General features: G+C 43.2%; 1 protein-coding gene across 4 annotated transcripts in view; it reads right to left on the minus strand.

Annotated features, from left to right (window-relative positions):
- The window catches only part of SSH2 (slingshot protein phosphatase 2), a 260,325-nt gene that overhangs the window by 27,733 nt on the left and 213,872 nt on the right, over positions 1 to 18,720 (minus strand). For all 4 annotated transcript variants that reach the window (XM_073565426.1, XM_073565422.1, XM_073565425.1 and 1 more), the window contains 2 exons: positions 9,545 to 9,648; positions 6,172 to 6,236 (listed from right to left, as the gene is read on the minus strand). In XM_073565426.1, the coding sequence (XP_073421527.1) occupies positions 6,172 to 6,236; positions 9,545 to 9,648 (169 nt within the window). The remainder of the gene's footprint in view (positions 1 to 6,171; positions 6,237 to 9,544; positions 9,649 to 18,720) is intronic.

Consider the following 18,720-nt stretch of genomic DNA (forward strand, 5'->3'; position numbering starts at 1 on the left):
TAACTCTCTTGTCCATTGGACATTATTAAAGCAAAAGTAAACAGCAATTGATGAAGGTCTGACTTTTGACTGAAACGTTTTCTGTTTACTACGCTGTGGACAATATTAAATATTGTCATTGATCATATTAAGTTGAGCACCGAGTCTTTTGATACATACCATAGTTTTGATTGACACCATTCATTTTACCCTGCGAGTTACAAAAAGAAAATGCAATTGCATTGTTATTTTTTATGTTTTCATTTTCTTTGCATGGCAAGCTATAGTTTTTAGTGGTACCATGCTGGGGTAAATTTGATGCTTTGAATGTTTTTTTTATTGCATTTTTTGTGAAAGATGCAGCAATGTAAAAACAGCAATTTTTTGTTTAGATTTAATTTTTTACAGAGGTGACTAACTTTTTTTTTTTTTTTTTTAAGCTGGCCGATTTGAATTTTTACTTTTTTTTATATTTCTATCTAAAACTATTAGGCTATGTGCACACGTACCGGAACTCTCGCGGAAATTACCACGAGAATTCCATTCCGCGGGAAAATCGCATTTTAAATTCCCGCGATTTTCCCGTGGAAAAAATAGCATTTTGCAAGCGTAATTAGCTTGCAAAATGCTAGCGTTTTCCAAGCGATATGTAGCATCGCTTGGAGAACTGATTGACAGGTTGGTCACACTCGTCAAACATAGTGTTTGACAAGTGTGACCAACTTTTTACTACTGAGGCCGCCTATGCAACATCAGTAGTAAAAGATAAAATGTAAAAAAAAAATAAAAAATGGTGTTATTCTTACCTTCCGACGTCCCGCGCAGCCGTTCCCAGTAATCCTTTGCGAAAATGCCAGCGATGACGTCCGTTCTCGCGGGATCGCGATGTCTCACGGTCATTTTTTACAGGGATATGGTACCCAAAGCCCGGAGGACAGTCTCCTCTCCTCCGGTCCGTGGGTACCATCCGCAAATGTTCTGCTTACTTTCTGCATGGTGTGCACAGCCACATGCGGGAAGTAAGCGGAACAATGCATTCCTATGGGTGCGTGATCGCCGCGATTTCGCAAAATTAATGAGCATGCTGCGGTTTTTACCGCGAAGCGATTCCGCCGCGGTAAGAACCGCAGCATTTGCACAGCATTGCGGAATCCCATAGGAATGCATGGGATGCTTATTTTTCGCGTTTTCGCGGCAAAATCGCGTGGTTAAAACCGCCGCGGAAACGCGAAAAGAACGCCACGTGTGAACTCAGCCTTATAATTCCCAAAGGGGACATACATTTCTGATTGCTTGGATCCCTTCCCACGTACGGTGCTACAAGATAGTAACAGTACAATGTACTGTTACCATGTAGCAATGCTATATTCTTTGGTATTGACCACAGGAGGCAAAAATTTAGCGCCTTAAATGCAACGGTCACACTGAAAATCAAAGATAGAACACACACGGATGTGAGAAAGAGACTTAAGGGTGAGTGCACACACCGAGTTTTTTTTTTAAAAGATTTTTCTACACCAAAAACCAGGCCGTTCACCAAAACCGCTGCGTAAGATACTTGAAATTTTAATTGTATTTTTTCCCCTCATTCACTTGAATGGGAGACATCCTGTGCAAAAAAAAATAATGAAGTTTTGAAAAAATAAAATAAAAATAAACGCTATGATGGTTCAAATCCACAAGGCATAAATAGACAGCACATGCAGAAATCTCATTCCCAGTGAAGTACAGCATTTTTTCCCCACTTCAAAGCGCACGGAAAAAAAAGGCATAATGTGAACAAGCCCTAATGTGTGTTATAGTCTGTTCCTGCAACTAACAAAATAACCCGCAGCTGGTCATATTGCCGAGTAACAAGATGAGTGGAGGAGGAAAACAGAAAAAATACATTCCTTGAAATCCAGAGTCATTAGATGACTATATGACTAGAGCAGACACTAATTGGGTGAGAGGTAAATAATATGTCCACAGCGGGACAGATTGCATGGTGCGTGCGAGTCCTGCTTGACGTGACCCGTCTGGGTAAATGGAGAACAGAAAATGATCAGTTCTAGGGGGTTTACACCAATTCTCATGCCTAGCAACGAGAAAAGCAATGGTAAAGTAAACTGCAGTAACCAGTAATTCACATCAGAGGATGTGTACATTACTGATACTTGTGCCAACCCCATATTCACTACAGCACCGTGGATCACGTCATAAAGTGACGGCACGCAATGATGGATCTGATTGAGAGGAGATGTTGGGGTGCAGAGGACTCTTACCGACATCCATAGTCATGGCAGCAGTTCTAGGTGCGCTATGGAGGCTCGGATAACCCTTCCGCACACGTAGGGTAATGTGCATATTGCGCCTTTTTCAGGCTAACCCGCCTGAAAACGCTCCAAAGAACGAACACATGCATTTCGATGAATAAAAGACTTGCTGGTTCTATGTTCAGGCTTTTGAATTTCCTTGAAGCAGTTCAGGTTTCTGGTGTTTTCCGCTAGGAAGATTCTCTGTACTTTATAACGAGACGAGTCAATGATCCGGTCCGGGAGTTTTTATTGTCCTGAACAGTTTTTGATCGCTCCTAATTAGGAGTGGATTGCATTAAAAGTTCGCTACAAAGAAGTGACTGTTTCTCACTAGGTATTTTTTCAAATTCTAAAAACAAGAAAAAAAAAAAAAAAAAAAAAAAACACCTCTACCACAAAAACGAAGAAGCAAGAAAAAAAAACAAAACCCAAAAGACCTCCTACAGAACAGCGAAGAGGATTTCACAAAGTAATGAATAGGAAAAGTTTTCCAAGTACTTTCAAAAAGTATTTTAGAGCAGATCGACTCCTGAAAAGCAAAGTAGCTGCTCGTCATCTGCTGTACAGCCACAAAAGGAGAAAAAATAAAAAAAATAAAATACATAAATCGCAATTTATTGTTTCACTGCAAACTTTGCCGTTTTGAGGGGTGCACTAAAAAGAAAATAAATAAATAAAAGCACAGACAAAAACCAGAAAGGAAAAAAAATTGCATCAGTTTGGGAAAAATCAGAATGATTTTGTGATACTAGGCCACGGTGCACATTGGCCACATTAAAGTCTTACAGCACTCTGATGTAGTGAGTTATATATATTTTTGGTGTAAGGCGGTGTGCCCACGTTGCTTTTTTAGCGTTTCCGACGCGTTTTTGCAGCTGCGGAAACGCTTAAAAAACGCATCCCCATGCAATCCTATGAGATTTCGCAGTTGCTATGTCAATGCTGCAGATTTTACCACTGCGGAGTCGCATAGTGGTAAAATCCACAGCATGTCCATTATTTCTGCAGAATCGCTGAGATTCCGCCGCCATAGGATTGCATTGAAAAACTCACTTTATGCATGTGGCTATGCCCACCATGCGTAAAGTGAGCGCTTCATGTGTGGATGGTACCCAGCGTCTGGAGGAGAGGAGACTCTCTTCCATGCCCTGGGTACCATATTACTGTAAAAAATAGAATTAAAATAAAAAATAGGGATATACTCACCTTCTGTCGGCCTCCGGAGCCCTCCCGGTCGTCATTGGCGCTGGCAGCAAGATCCGTTCCAAGGGGTTCATTGTGTGAATGACCTCTGATGATGTAAGGCTGAGTGCAGACGTACTTTTTGGCCCTGTGGATTTTTCCGCGCAGAATGGAAGAAATCCGCAGGTCAAATGACCTGCATTTTTCCTGCGGATTTCTTCAATTTTTCATGCAGTTTTCATGCGGTTTTTGTGTGGTTTTCCATCGCGGTTTTCCCCCTGCGGACTTGGTGACAGGGGAGATGGTAAACCGCACAAAAGTAGTAATATGCTGCGGATTTTGTGCCACGGGAAAACCGCAGCGTCTGCACAGCGTTTTTTTTTTTACATTGATTTTAAGGCTACTGTACATCACAATGCGGATATGCAACATTTCTGCGCGGTAAAATCCGCTGCGGAACCGCTGCAAATCTGCATCGTGTGCACACAGCCTAACAGTCTCGCGAGCGTGATGCTACGTCATCAGAGGTCATTGTCGCAAGGCATCCCTGGGAACGGAACATGCCGCCAGCGACAATGACGACAGAAGGTGAGTGTATCCCTATTTTTTTTCTTATTTTTAACATTCTATCTTTTACTATTGATGCTGCATAGGCAGCCTCAATAGTAAAAAGTAGGTCACAATTGTCAAGCGCTAAAATCGCTTGCGAAACGCATGCAAATTCTGCATGCATTTTACCTGTGGTAGGGAGCTGCAGACATTTTCGCAGCATTTCTGCAACGTGGGCACTTAGCCTAAGCGCTCCATTATGTGTATAAGCGTTAAGTGAGCGCTCTGGTAAGAAGCAGCCAGCAGAATTGTGAATGCAGCTGTGAATGTCAACACTGAAGAATACTGATATGCATTTAGAGTTACTCATTATAGTGCTACGAAAATGTCGGGTAAGAGCGGAATTTTCCCTAATAAGAGCCTGTCAGAGCGTGCTGAACAACCAACTTTACCAAACTGTGTAACCAGTTACACCATTTATTACCCCCTCCCCACTAACAATAGATCATAAAGAAAGATCCCAGTGACATCCCAGTGGGTGCGGTGCTCCATGGAAACTTATCTATACACCAAAAGAGCTCTGATTAACCTTTGGCTGCTCCGAGTGATTGCCTCAGCAGAAGTTGTCACGTGAGCCAGACTTCAAAGCTTGTTATTTTATATGGGAATATCGTATGAATGCGGCCGCCCCTCAGGCAGCATTCCTGTATGGCGTGTGATACACAGTCCGGAGCCGCTCCACTCACAACTTCGGGTTTACAGAGTAGGATCTCTTAATAATAATAATAATAATAATAATAATAATAATAATAATAATAATAATAAAGATTTAGCATTTTTTATTGCGCAATTAATGGCATTGTCCGAATTCGAGAATAATTTGCTTCTTTAACTTAAATGCAACCAATAAAGGCTGTAAAATTCTTTTTACAATTGGATTACATTAAAAACGTTGCACCATTTACCTTCTGCAGCCTCAGTGTTGCACACTTACTGGCTGCAAAATGAGTCAAATGGGAATCTGTCAGCTCACTGCGATAGTCATCTTTTTCTGATCTCCTTTCATCTGATACTGTATATGAACATAGACCACATCAAAGTGGAATTTGCAGGAAAGCAAACATCCTAGAAAAGTCAAATGATGCCAATTGTCTAAGGAAACCCAATTGCAAAAATGATTTTTAGCTCCAAAAAGTTTTTAAAGAGCTTGTCCACTACTTTAATATTGATGGCCTAGGCCTTTCTTTTGGATAGGTCATTAGTGATGAGCGGACGTGCTGGGATAAGGCGTTATCCACACATGCTCGTGTGCTGACCGAGTGTCTTCAGTGTGCTCCAATAATGTGTTTGATTAGGCAATCCCTGCATGTGTTTGTGGCTGTCCAAGAGTCACGAGACGTGCAGCCACAGGGACTCAAACATATTATTGGAGCATGCCGAAGACACTCTTTTAGTACCCGAGCATGCTCAGATAACACCTTATCCAAGCACGTTTGCTCATCACTACAGGTCATGAATGTCTCTTCGGTGGGGGTTTGACACTAAGGCCCTGCCAATCAGGGAATTGCTCGGTTACGGAGCTGCTCCTACTACAGAGAGTGGCCGTGGCCGGGTACTGCACATCTGCCTCCCATTCAAATCAATGGGGAGTGGATGTGCAGTACTCGGTCGTTGCCACTATCAGTACACAAGGAGTAGCTCCGTAAGAGCAGTTCCAGCCGGCAGAGGCTCCTAGAAAAGCTGATTGATGGGGCGTTACGGTGTCGCACCCAAACAGAAGAGACAATAAGGTTAGGCCTAGGCCATCAATTCTAAAGTAGTGGACAATCTCTAAGGAAAGGGAAAAAAAAATGGCCCTCAAGGTGAACAATCCGTTTAATGTGCATGGAGTTCAGAAAAACTATGTGTGAATGTACACTAAAGATGAGCAAATCAACTAGCTGGAGCCTCGTCCAGGTAAGTATTCATGGCCGCTGGGTGGCAGCCGTGCGAATCGCCCTCTTAAATGATGGCATCAGCGGCTCCTCTTGATTTGCAGTGCTGGTGCAAGGTCATTGTTGCAGAGTGCCGCACACACAACGCCAGGCTGGATAATCAAAAGAAGAGCCGCGGATGCAGTCAGGCTGGAGGCAGTTCACAATAACATGTGGCCGCAAATACTCACCAAGCGGATGTTGTCCTCGGGGCGGAGGAGTGTAAACATGGCTTGGAGGTGTTGCTGAAGGTCCCCTGGAAATAGAGCATACGGCAGGGTTATACCTTGTTAATTCCACAGGGAAAAAAAAAAAAAAAAAAAAAAAAAAAATCACAAACATCATACACAACATGACCAAGCACCAAGAGAATGTTTTGGTCCGCGCATTTTTCTTTTTACTCCTTTGTGTACAAAACCACATGCAATGATTAATGATTTTATAACATTATTAAAGTGTGCAGAGGCCTATAAAAGGACAGACACAGAGCCAAACTATGTCCTAAGAAAAGAGTGCGTACAACTGATTGTCGGCACACTGTGTCCAATGAAAACTATCTAAAAGCACACAACATGGAGAACGTGCACCCATAGGGACAAGTCACCTGTCTAGGAATGCTTTCCAACACTGTACATGCACCTCTCCGGTTCTGTTCATGCTGCGTCTTGCAGGTTACATTATATGCACTGCATGCGCTCGGTGGATCTCCCACAGTAAGTCAGACGTATGGCACTGTATAAACATGGTGCCATAGATCAGCTAGGACACTGTGTGCTTGGAAACAGTGATTGATCTTGGTGTAGAGTGGACAGGGAGCCATTACGTCCCTACCCCTCCAATGTCTATCTGTCCTGTAGGTCGCAGGCTGCATAAGGTCCACAAGACGTCAGCGTCCCTGAACAAGTAGGTCACGGCATTCCACGGCCCGCCTGCTCTGCACAGGGGAGAAAGGGACGCTCGGATTAGGGGAGGAGAAACCTATATTGCAGGGGGTTGGGCAAAGGTGGAATTAATAGTTTTGGTTGTACACTAAGCAGGCATCATCACCTTTTTAGGAATCATTAAAACGTGTTAAAGATTGTTATGGGTGGCAATACTTGCTTTGCCATTGGGTGCTGGCAACCTATGTACTGGTCAGAGACGCCAAAAATGATGAAAATTCTGCTCTTTGTAGACTGAATGGGGTCCTATGGCCATGTTACAAGCTGAGAGCTTTCCCAATGCTTCCGATAAAAAAGTGAACGCTGGAAGTGTATGAACCTATAAGTCAGGACATGTTATTAAAGGGGGTGTCCAATTTCAGGAAAATGGAGACCAAATGCTGTGAAATGCCTAAAATAACAAAACAGCATGTACTCTGCCTCCCTGTGTCTAGTGATGGCTCCCCGCAGATGCTCCGGTCTCAGTGGTTTGGCTGCAGCGGTGATGTTCCATCGAAAGTGCATCATTGATTTAAGCCCCCGTCACACATAGCGATCTGAGTCACTGACCAGCGACCGGCCCCCCTGCCGGGTATCGCTGATCGTCCTGGAACAGCCAGGACATTTTTTTGATCGCTGATGTCCCGCTGGCCAGCACGCATCGCTGCGTGTGACAGGCGGGAGACCAGCGATCAGCGCGCTGGTAACTAAGGTGAAAACGCAGGGTTTCTAAGCAGCGCTTAGAAACTCGATGTATGTGTACCTTAGTTACCAGCGCGCTGGTGCAGGGAGATGGTAACCAAGGTACACATCGGGTTTCTAAGTGACGCACGCTGGTTACCAGCTCCCTGCACCAGCCCGCTGGTAACTAAGGTACACAGTGGGTAACTAAGCGACGTGCATCGCTTGTTACCCACGTCTCGCTGCTGCTGAAGCTGCCTGTTTGGCAGCTCACCAGCGATCATGTAGCGACGCACCAGCGATCCTGACACGTTGATATCGTTGTTGGGATCGCTGGTGCGTCGCTATGTGTGACGGGGCCCTTAGCCAATCACTATCTCGGCCTAGCCGCTGAGCTCAGCGATTGGCTACAGCAGTGATGCGCTCTGTCCACGAGATGTCACCCAAAACACTGAGGACTGGAGCAGCCGGGGAGAGCCGTCACAGGAAGGGCGTGTACCAACTGTGTTTGATATCGTAAGTATTTCATTGCAATTGGGGTCCACTTTTCTGAAAGAGAAGAGCACTTATATCTAAAATATGCATTACAGAATGCAACTCTAGGACCGTGCAACCATTCTGGTGACAGTAGCGGTCCATATTTTGCACTCATTTATTTCCTGATACTAGTGTAACACCAGCATGTATATTACATACAGATCAGGGTTTGTAGCCACCGTTTCAGGCCTCATTGAGACTCGACCACTAGATGGCGCCACACAGCGGCAGCCTATGGATGTTTGCTCGGACGCGCGCTCTCTTCTATCTAAATATATAAAGAAATTAAAGTTCCCAGGAGAAAGTACATAATCTAAAATGGGAAACAAATTATAGAATAAACACACCAAAGGGGGAAGGCAGCTTATAAATAAAGCAATATTGCCGACAAAGTCCAGGTAAGCATTTCCGGGATTTTATAGCAATTGTCTTGTGAGCAGACAATACATGTATAGGATAATGAAGGGTGACGGCCTTTGTTGGGCGTCTCTGGCTGCGCTGTATTTTTCCATCGTGTTGGGTATTGTTCGATCATGTACTGTATGTCACACAACGATCGACAAAGGAGCGAGAGAGCACCTGAAGCCAAATACTTGGGGAAAATAGGAGAAAAACTAAATAAGTGACATCTTCCTGCAAAACCAGTTCTCACAGTGTACATAGAAACATCCACAACATTACTGCGCTCCGACTATGTATTTCTTGGAAAGATTTACCAAATATACACATCTACAGGGTCACAACATACCTACACATTTTTTTTTTATTATATGATGCATACAACGGAGAGGTCACTGGAGGCTTTATGTCATTGTGTCAATTTGAAAGCAAGAAAATTTGTTTTATTTTTGTTTTTTCTTAAATTTCGAGCTAATAAACAATTATTTCTTAAAGTCAGTAAGTCATTTTAATGACTTTTTGAGCATGCAATTAATGAAGAAATGAATTACAGGCACCTTAAATGTTACCGAGGCCGGTTACATGCATCCATGAAACACGGACCATCTTCAGATCAGAATACCTGGCCTGGGGGGGGGGGGTCTCCTGGCCTGAGCCTCCTGCTTCACATGTGACTGCGATGGAGTTGGCTCAGGTCAAGAGACATAGCGGTCAGGCCAGTGATTCCGATCTAAGGACGGTCCATGAACACATATATATATATATATATATACACATATATACACACACACACACACACACGCACACATATACCTATGTATGTAATATCCAAATCATAGACCACCAACGTCACTTGTCTGAGAATTGGTGTTTCGCAGACCATCACCGCGCAGTCGTGTGACTTCAACGGAGCAACAAGTCACAAACAAGCCACACACTTTCAGGCGTGCAATTTTGTAGTAGATGGGCCCAAAAATCAGCAAATTCAGGAAAAACATCTACATAATAGAGATCAGCAAACACCTACCTGCATGCTTGTTGCGCCGATGGCTGATTCTTGGGGTAGATGAGCCATTTCCACGTGGAAGGAATAAGGCAGCACCTTTCACCGTCAGGAAACTTTCGCTGATGCTGTAATGATGAAAGCAAATAACATTCAATTAAATCTGTATTATAATATAATTTTCACAGATTATAATTGGTGCAGTAATGGTTTTCTAAGGGCATGTTCACACAGTATTTTTGAAGATCTTTTTGGAGTGGAAAGTCCAAAGATTTCGAGGAGGATCTGGAGAGTTTATGTGCAGTTTTTGCTCCAAAAACTCGTAAAAAAAAAGTTCTATATAGTCACTCATAACCGTTCCCGCAAGAATCCATTCAGTCAATTGTTATTCTCTATGTAAGCTGCTAACAGACGTCACTCTCTGGGATCTACTAGGAGAGAAAAATTGGACCAGGCATATTGAAAAGCAGCATGCCCCATCTTTACTTCCCTCACTGTGAAACAAGAGCCACTGACTTGCCTGTAAAGTGAATGATCAGATTTGCAGGAGTGGGCACAAAAAATGCCTGTCTTTGCAGAAAGACTCCCAATATCACAGAATGAAATGTAATATTTTACCACATTTACTATATATCAGAAAGTTAGGGCACTTCTATTGTACAAAATCATTAAAAAAAAAATAATAAAAAAAAAATCACAGTTTCCTAGGTATACAATAGAAATGTATGTATCCATAAAAATTGGATGCCACTTGGATGATTGTTTTTATGCATCCATAGACTTGAATGAGCTAGTGTCAGAAGACGGTAAGGGATGCTTCTCACGAACAGAGATAAAAAGAAATTGCCCATCTGAACAGTCCTATGGAATAACATGGGACAGTGACGTCTGATTAGAAATCGGACATGGTGCATCCGATTCTTACGCTCATCTGCATGAGCCATACAGCTGGTTTTAGCTAGTGGTGAATCCTACCTGCTCTTAAAATTTGTAGGTTTTTAGCCCAGGGGAGATCTATCTGAAGATTAAAGATGGGCTTGCGGTGGTTAATGGGCACACAAGAATTGGCCAATTATGGCACTGAGTTACCTCAATTGAAGTATAGTCTATTCGGCAGTAATGAAGCTTATATTTCATGCATTGGTTGGTCCATATCCTGGCGGACACAGTGTGCTGCTGCTGCAGTTTGTATTTGTATATGCGCACCTGTTCACACTAGCTTCGTTCTGGTGCTAGTCAGTTTTTTGTTTCTCGTAGCGTAGGGCTATGTGCACACGGTGCGGATTCTGCTGCGTTTCCGCAGCGGTTTTGCCCCTGCGGAAACGCAGCAGTTCCGCAGACCAAGTACAGTACAATGAAACCCTACGGGTTTTCAAAAATGCTGTGCTGACGGTGCGGTTTTTTCTGCGGTTTACAAACCGCAGCATGTCAATTGTTTGGGCGGTTACCCACCTTTAACATAGTAGAGGTGTGAAACCGCAGGGCAAAACCGCAGACCAAACCGCAGGTCACTTTACCTGCGGTTTTACTTGCGGTTCCGGACGGAAAAAACTGCAGGTGAATCTGCAACGTGTGCACATAGCCTAAGTGAGGCAATGACAGTTCCCCGAAATCGCTGGGGCCAGCAGATGAATGAGTGCTCTGCAGGCAGAGCTGTGCTGCAGCATGTAAGGTATTTAAGCGGTGCCCTGAACGTGAACCGTATGGCTGGGAGCAGCACAGCTGCCTGGGATGGAGGAGTAACATGGGCCCGTCACAGTCCTTTCTTTACTAATCACTTGCAATTAATCAGTCTCAGATATGCATCGCATTCAGCTAAGCCGCAGTTACATAAACCGCGGCAGGTGTTACTACGTAGAAACATTCGGCCCCATTCGCAATGGAGCCCTCGAACCAAGAAAAAAAAAAAGTCTAGAATAAGTCATTCCCGAAAAGCAAAGTCTCAGCCCATTCAATACGCTTCTATTTCTTGATAGAGTCAAGGACGGTCTGCATAAAAAACGCTGCAAATTTCCACATCTGCCTTCCCATTTGAATAAATTTGCTTTTCAGGAAAATCGGAAGGCCACCATCATGTCTACTGGGGGGGTTGTCACCCTCAGAATCCAGACTGCAAACCTAACCAGTATTGCAGTACTTTACGCCATGTCAAGGTCTGTAGGAAAGCCGAGCGGGCAATAAAGGCAGCCACACGGACCGTCTCCCAGCCCCAAACAATTCTACATGTGAAATGTGATGAAGGAGTTAAATTTCCAGTCTTGCTTACAGCGTTTCTCTTTTACAAGGTTTCATCATGTACAAAGTAAAAGGATTTAATACTGCGGCAATTAGTCGGTATAAAATTACCACTTCCCCCATCGAAAGAGGAACAAATAAGAAAGACACCTGAGTTTTGTAATACGGTCACTTATGCCAACTCTGCTTCCATAACCCTCACTTCAACCCTCAGCAGAACGGGCACAGACCCAGAAGTGATGCTTTTCCGCAGATCACTTCAAAAGAAAGAGGAAACCATGTTAATATTGCTAAACATCACCAGAAGCCTCCGGGCTGTAACGATCTGCCGTACTGTATGTGTGATGTGCCCAGCTGCGGAGGAAGTGATGAGGGATGACGATAAGGTGGCCTCATCGGGGAGCCTTCCTCCCGCCTGACACCACCACAATCAAAACAATAGTGGCGAATCCTCAAATCCCATGAAGTACTACCTATAATGAACATCTGCCCAGCAAAATGGAAGACATTTGGTTACTTAAAGGGAACCCACTGTTGGGAAACAAGCAAAAGAAGGAAAAAAAAAAAAAAAAAGATATCAGGTTATGCAACTATAGAGGGGACTGATTATAACTGCACAACAAGGAAAAACATTAACAGAAACATGTCTGCTTCCTTCCAGAAGCCACACCACACTACTCCAGAGGTTGTGTTCAGCTTGGCGCAATTAAATTGGTCTTTGCTGTAATACCACACGCAACCTGTGGACAAGTGTGTGCATAACATAAAGAAGGATTTTTCCAGCGTCTCCAGGAGATAAAATAATAATTGCTTTATTGAGAATATAAAATCTTCATACCATCAGGTAAAAACGACATAAAGAGGCGTATGGAGGGGAGCAATTTCCTACGCGTTTCACCCTGAAAGGGCTTAATCATGGAATGCCATGATTAAGTGTGGTGCTGTTTTTAAGAGAAGACAGACAAGTTCTCCCAATTATGGATAACGCCATGTATAAAAATTGTAACTACTTGACATAAGATCACAATAAGTTATATATTCTCTAGTAAAAATGAAAAAATCTTTGGAAATTTGTTTTTCAGGTGGATCCGCCCAACGTCCGCCGGCCGATCCGCCCAACGTCCGCCGGCCGATCCGATCTAAATTTGAAGAGACATTTATAACACCCTGGAGTCTTTCCAGGCCCCCAAGCATAAGAAATCAAGGGCCGAAAAAGTGTTAAAATCACCTGATCCCACCATAGCTCCATTCCTCTATGCCGGTGTTTGGCTCTTCTGGCAAAGATAATCAAACGGTCACGTTATGGGCAAGGCACGACATTTACGTTTACAGTAGGAAAAGCGCTGTGCCCCCAAGCGTACAGTGAGGGTCTCAGCGCAGGAAATATTGAAGACCTGCATATTGGTCTGGGGCTCTGACGTAACGAATAAGGAGTCAGGTGAAAGCCTAGGATGGGTGCATTTTTTTTAAAACAACTTCTAGGCCCTAATTTTCAGGAAATTTCTTACAGATGCAATGACTTATCCATTCAATAGTGAGTTTTGACTATAGGTGAAAATAGAGAGTAGCGCCATGTTCCATTACTCAAGTGTATTTTTTGTCAGGGAAGAAGGCGGAAGGTAGCGTGAGAAATCATTTTGTGCTTTTCTGCAGAACTGAAGATAAGCAGAGTATCGGGCCTGTTTCCTCTCTGAAGGATAACTCCTTTTTTTTCGGCACCTTTTTCCTCTCCCTGGAAATCTGGGCTCTCCCTGTGTCAGCAGAGGATCCTGCACAAGCTCACGGGGGCCCAGATGTGATCCGAAGCAAGATATCATCAAAAAACCACTGCGACCACAAACTCAGCGCAAATGTAGGTCTTGTTTTATGACATGTGACAAACAGTCCATCACTCCGCCATGGCAGCTATAAAAAAAAAAAAAAAAAGGAAAAAAAATCTACACAATATCACAGCGGACAAAATGGAAATAGCGACAAACGGTAGAAAAAAAAAAGATGCACCGGGGTGAAATGGTGGAGGGACGGCGTCTCCTGAGTGAGCAACATGAACAGCGAGCGTGGGAAACTGTTCTGTAAAAATATATATTTGCATGAAACATCTGTGAACCAAAGACCTCAGCGTGTGTGCGGGAATTAAGAGGGCAGCGCTGTACATTAACCCTTTGTTATAATAAGCAGAGCGTGGGCAACCTGAGCAATACCCAAACCTCAATGCCCAAAGCCATGTCATACTGATCCGCAGGCAACCTGCACATTCAAGAAATAAGCAAACATAAAAGCAGACAATGAAAGGTAGTGTAATAGTAATGCAATTATCTATATAAATACCTTTCGCTCATTACATTGTCTGCGCACGGTAATGACTAACACTTTTTTTTTCAGAATCTATTTTTTGTACAAGATTATGGAGGCAGCTCAGTAGAGAAAGTGTTGTAGGCATGTGCTGTGATCTGTGCAGAGGTCGCTGCGCAGGGAGGGGAGCGGTGACCATCGCCTATTGCAAATGCCAGATCCTGTGGTTCCCACATACTGTAGGTGTTACCTTCCACCGAAATCCTGTTTGTGATGATAACCAGATGAACGAGAAGTGGTCTCTACAGAACTGGAAGTAGAAGTCAGAGGCCAGAGTGAAAACTTAATACTGGCACAAAACAGATTCATATGCTGTCTGATCATATAGAAAACTAGAGGCTCCTCAATTTCATCTGAAGCCACAAAGCTTCAAAGCCTCCCCCCTCCCCAGATTAGTCATTAGTCCTTCACGAATAGACAATCTCCAGCCTCATGAATAGGATCATAGTCTTCACATCGATGACTGGCTGATAGTATGCAGTAAACAGGGGACCCGCCACTGACTTCTTCCCGCTCGGTTACTATTTTTAAACCTCAAGACATTAAAATATTTTGCATTTTCAAACAGGGCCGCACTTTCACAAAACAGCTGCAGGGTCACGAGATGAAAAATCGTTCTGAAACAAACCAAGGGTCGGTCACATGTTTCCGTATGAGACTCTCATCCGGGATACATGGCTGAAACGTGTAACCTGAGGACTGGAGAGATGGTGGAAGCAGTTAACAGAAATGTTGGGATATTGAATGAGGACAGAAAACTTCATGTACCATATATGATCAACCACAAGAGAAAAGCAAGGAAGTGTGTAAATGCAGTGGAGTTTTCAGATGGAAAATTAGCATTTTACTGTACGAGGGTTCCGCATGAGAATCTAGAGGTCGCAGGCACTCAACTGAAGTCAGCAGCAGGTTCATTTATCCTGCGGATGTTACAGGAGATTTCTCCGGCTGTAATGCCAAGGACAAAATTAGCAGCTAAATGGTACAATTTTGACAACATTATCAGCAGCACAGCCTAATCGCTAGGGCGAGTTACTGCAGCAGTAATACAATGTGGGAATATACTCTTTGGCCAGTTTTTAGGAACAGTCAAGGGTCTACAGACCCCAACAACATCCTCATAAGCCTATACTGGAGGTTGTATTTTGGTCTGGAAACCGGCCATACACATTACATGGCTGTAGGCCGAACGATGCATTGGCCAGCTCTCCGATACATAGGAGCACTCCTGGGTGCTTTATGAAAAAGCTGCCATACATATCTGACGACTTATTTCCACAAAAACAAAGATCGGCATCCAAAATGGGCCATGCCCAATCGACAGCTCCCCCGACGATAAAATGCCTGGGACCCCTACTACACATTAGACTATCGATATCAGCGTGTTTAGCTGACAGTCTAAGGCAGAGGTTCCAAACCTGTGGTTGCCTGCCAGCTTGGTGCATTAGCACCAGATCTAGCCAACTATGAAGAGCAGGTCTCCAGACGGTGAGTTTTGTGAGTAGCCCTGCACAAAAGAGCAAATCTGAATGTATATATTCTGGGTTTAGAGATAATTTAAGTATGGTACGCTAGAGACCAAAAGATACTACCTGTCAGAGGAGGTGCTTGAAAATGGATGTGACACAGTATGGTGGGATTGACTGATGCAAGAATACTGAATGGAGGCTACTGTAGGAACCTGTGGATCTTGGTACACTGCTTTGGGGTGATTTCTGTGGAAAGACTTTAGCTGTTATACCAGTAATGGGGGTGGTGTGTCGCTACTGTGACGGGGCCCGAGAGCTGGATGTGGCTCGCAACCCTCTTTCAAAGCTGAATGTCTGTAGGAACCTGTGGATCTTGGTACACTGCTTTGGGGTGATTTCTGTGGAAATACTTTAGCTGTCATACCAGTAATGGGGGTGGTGTGTCGCTACTGTGACGGGGCCCGAGAACTGGATGTGGCTCGCAACCCTCTTTCAAAGCTGAATGTGGCTCAAGGTCAGAATGGTTGGGGACCACTCGTCTAAGGGTTTCCATGGTAAATTTCTGCTGTGGATGCCCCTTGGAAGCGAACTTCTAACATGTAAATTAGCCGTGGCTTTTTTGATGAAATTTAGAAACCCAAAAGTCAGTAATTTTTCAAAAACCCATAATTTATACTGTCCGATATTCTGATAGAAAGGATATCAGTTTATAATGTCATTTCCTTAAATAGATTTGGTCAAAGAATCACACATTCATAGAATGTTAGCGTTGGAAGGGCCCTCCAAGGTCATCGTGTCCAACCCCCTGCTCAATGCAGGATTCACTAAACCATCTCAGACAGATGTCTGTCCAGCCTCTGTTTGAAGACTTCCATTGAAGAAGAACTCACCACCTCTCGTGGCACCCTGTTACACTCATTGATCACTCTCACTGTCAAAAAGTAGTTTCTAATATCTAATCTGTATCTTCTCCCTTTCAGTTTCATTCCACTGCTTCTCATGTTTCCCTGTACAAGTGAGAATAAGGATGATTCCTATACACTGACAGCCCTTCAGATATTTGTATGCCGCTATTAAGTCTCCTCTTAGCCTTTTTTGCAAGCTAAACATTCCCACATCCTTTAACTGCTCCTCGTAGGACATGCTTTGCAGTCCGCTCATCATCCTGGTAACTCTTCTCTGCGCTTGCTCCAGTTTTTCAATGTCTCTTAAAATGTGGTGTCCTGAACTGGACACAGTCTTCCAGATGAGGCCTGACCAAGGAGGAGTAGAGGGGGATAATTACTTCACGTGATCTAGACTCTGCTTCTCTTTATACATCCTAGAACTCCTAGCTTAGCATCGTCTGCAAATTTGATTAGTTTACCTTCGGTTCCCTTATTCTAGATCATTTGTAAAAATGCTGAACACCACTGGGACCAGGACAGAGCCTTGTGGTACACCACTTGAAACACTTTTCCAATTGGATGTGCAACCATTTATTACCACTCTTTGAGTGCGATCACTGAGCCAGTCATGAATCCACCTAACCGTAGCCTTGTCAATCCCATACTTTGTCATTTTTTTCAATAAGGATAGTGTGAGATACTTTATCAAATGCTTTGCTGAAGTCAAGATATACTATATCTACCACATTTCCCTGATCCACCCAGTCAGTGATTCTATCATAGAAGGAAATTAGATTAGTCTGGCATTTACCGTATTATTATCCAAGTGCTTACATACATGGTGTTTAATAATTTGTTCAAAGATCTTTCCTGGTATAGAGGTAAGGCTGACTGGCCTGTAATTTCCTGTCTCAGACTTCTTTCCTTTTTTGAAGATAGGGACAACATTTGCCCTTCTCCAATCTTCTGGGACTTCTCCCGTTTTCCAGGATTTTTCGAAGAATTTGGCTAGTGGTTCCGCAATTTTTCTGCTAACTCTTTCAGTACCCTATGATGTAATTCATATGGACCAGGAGATTTAAATTAATTTAAAATAGCTAAGTGTTCCCTCACCATCTCTCTGTTTATGGATAGTGTGGATTCTTTTATTCCTTTGATGGCACTGTGAAGATCAGTTGATGTTGCGTTTGTTTTCTTAGAGAACACAGATGCAAAATAGGAATTTAAAAGTTCGGCCTTCTCAACATCATTTTTGACCACTTTATCCTTTTCATCCTGAAAAAATCCTATAGCATCTTTGACTTTTCTTTTGCTTTTGAGAGTCTGTGTTAAAAAAAGTTCAAAATAAGTGAAAAAGCAAATCTCCTAAAATAAAATTTACGGTTCCAACATTTGACTTTTTTTTGTCATATTTGCTCTGCTAATGGAAGAGATGTTTGACAACCAATATGGCCACCACTACAGATCCTACTAGGGTTGTCACTTCAGTTTTCCCACAGTCACCAATAGATTTTATTTTTCAGCGTGCAAAAGTTTTTAAAGCAGTTAATTCCTAGAACAACTAGAGCTTATGGAGCAAAGTAAACTTCTCAGTACTTTTCCTGTGCAAAACTAACATCCAAAGCATTTTGAACAGTATGTCGCTGTACTGTGGCCAGCTGGCATTCAGCGCCACTGTCCGTGTCAGAACATTTATGAAGCTGTTCAATGCTAAGGGACAGGGCGTCTACTGTACGGTGAGATTGCCTGAGGTCAATATACTGTCCCTTTCCATATTAGTCAAGTGTAGACAACACTATATTTAGCTTGCCAGAACTTGCCAGCTGAAAAAAGCAGCAAGCCCCCTATGACTTTGTCTGAATTAGGTAGCGGACTCTCTTGCTCTCAGGAAAGGAGAGGAGAGGAATACTGAACAAGTACTGTAAAAAAAAAAAAAAAAGGGTATTACTAAGGGGATCATCCACTATGGGTGAAAAATCTGACCAGCATTATAGATGGGATTTTATTTCCAGGGGCTGCAATGAAAATTTGCAATAGAAAATGATCGGCGCTGCGGATCTGAAGTCCATGGCACGACATGTTATTGTAGTTTCCCTATGGATTTTACCTTCTGAAAGGCAATGAGGTCAATCTGTAAAACTTCCGAAACAAGTTAATGTGAACTTTGCAGCTGCAAATTTCTCGGCGCCATGTCCTGAAAGCACATTTCATAAACTTAGCATTAACAACCCATCTACAGTATTATCGTATAGCCACA

The sequence above is a fragment of the Dendrobates tinctorius genome, unplaced genomic scaffold (genome assembly GCF_039654945.1).
Source record: "Dendrobates tinctorius isolate UK_male_01 unplaced genomic scaffold, ASM3965494v1 ptg000016l, whole genome shotgun sequence".
Taxonomy (NCBI): Eukaryota; Metazoa; Chordata; class Amphibia; order Anura; family Dendrobatidae; genus Dendrobates; species Dendrobates tinctorius.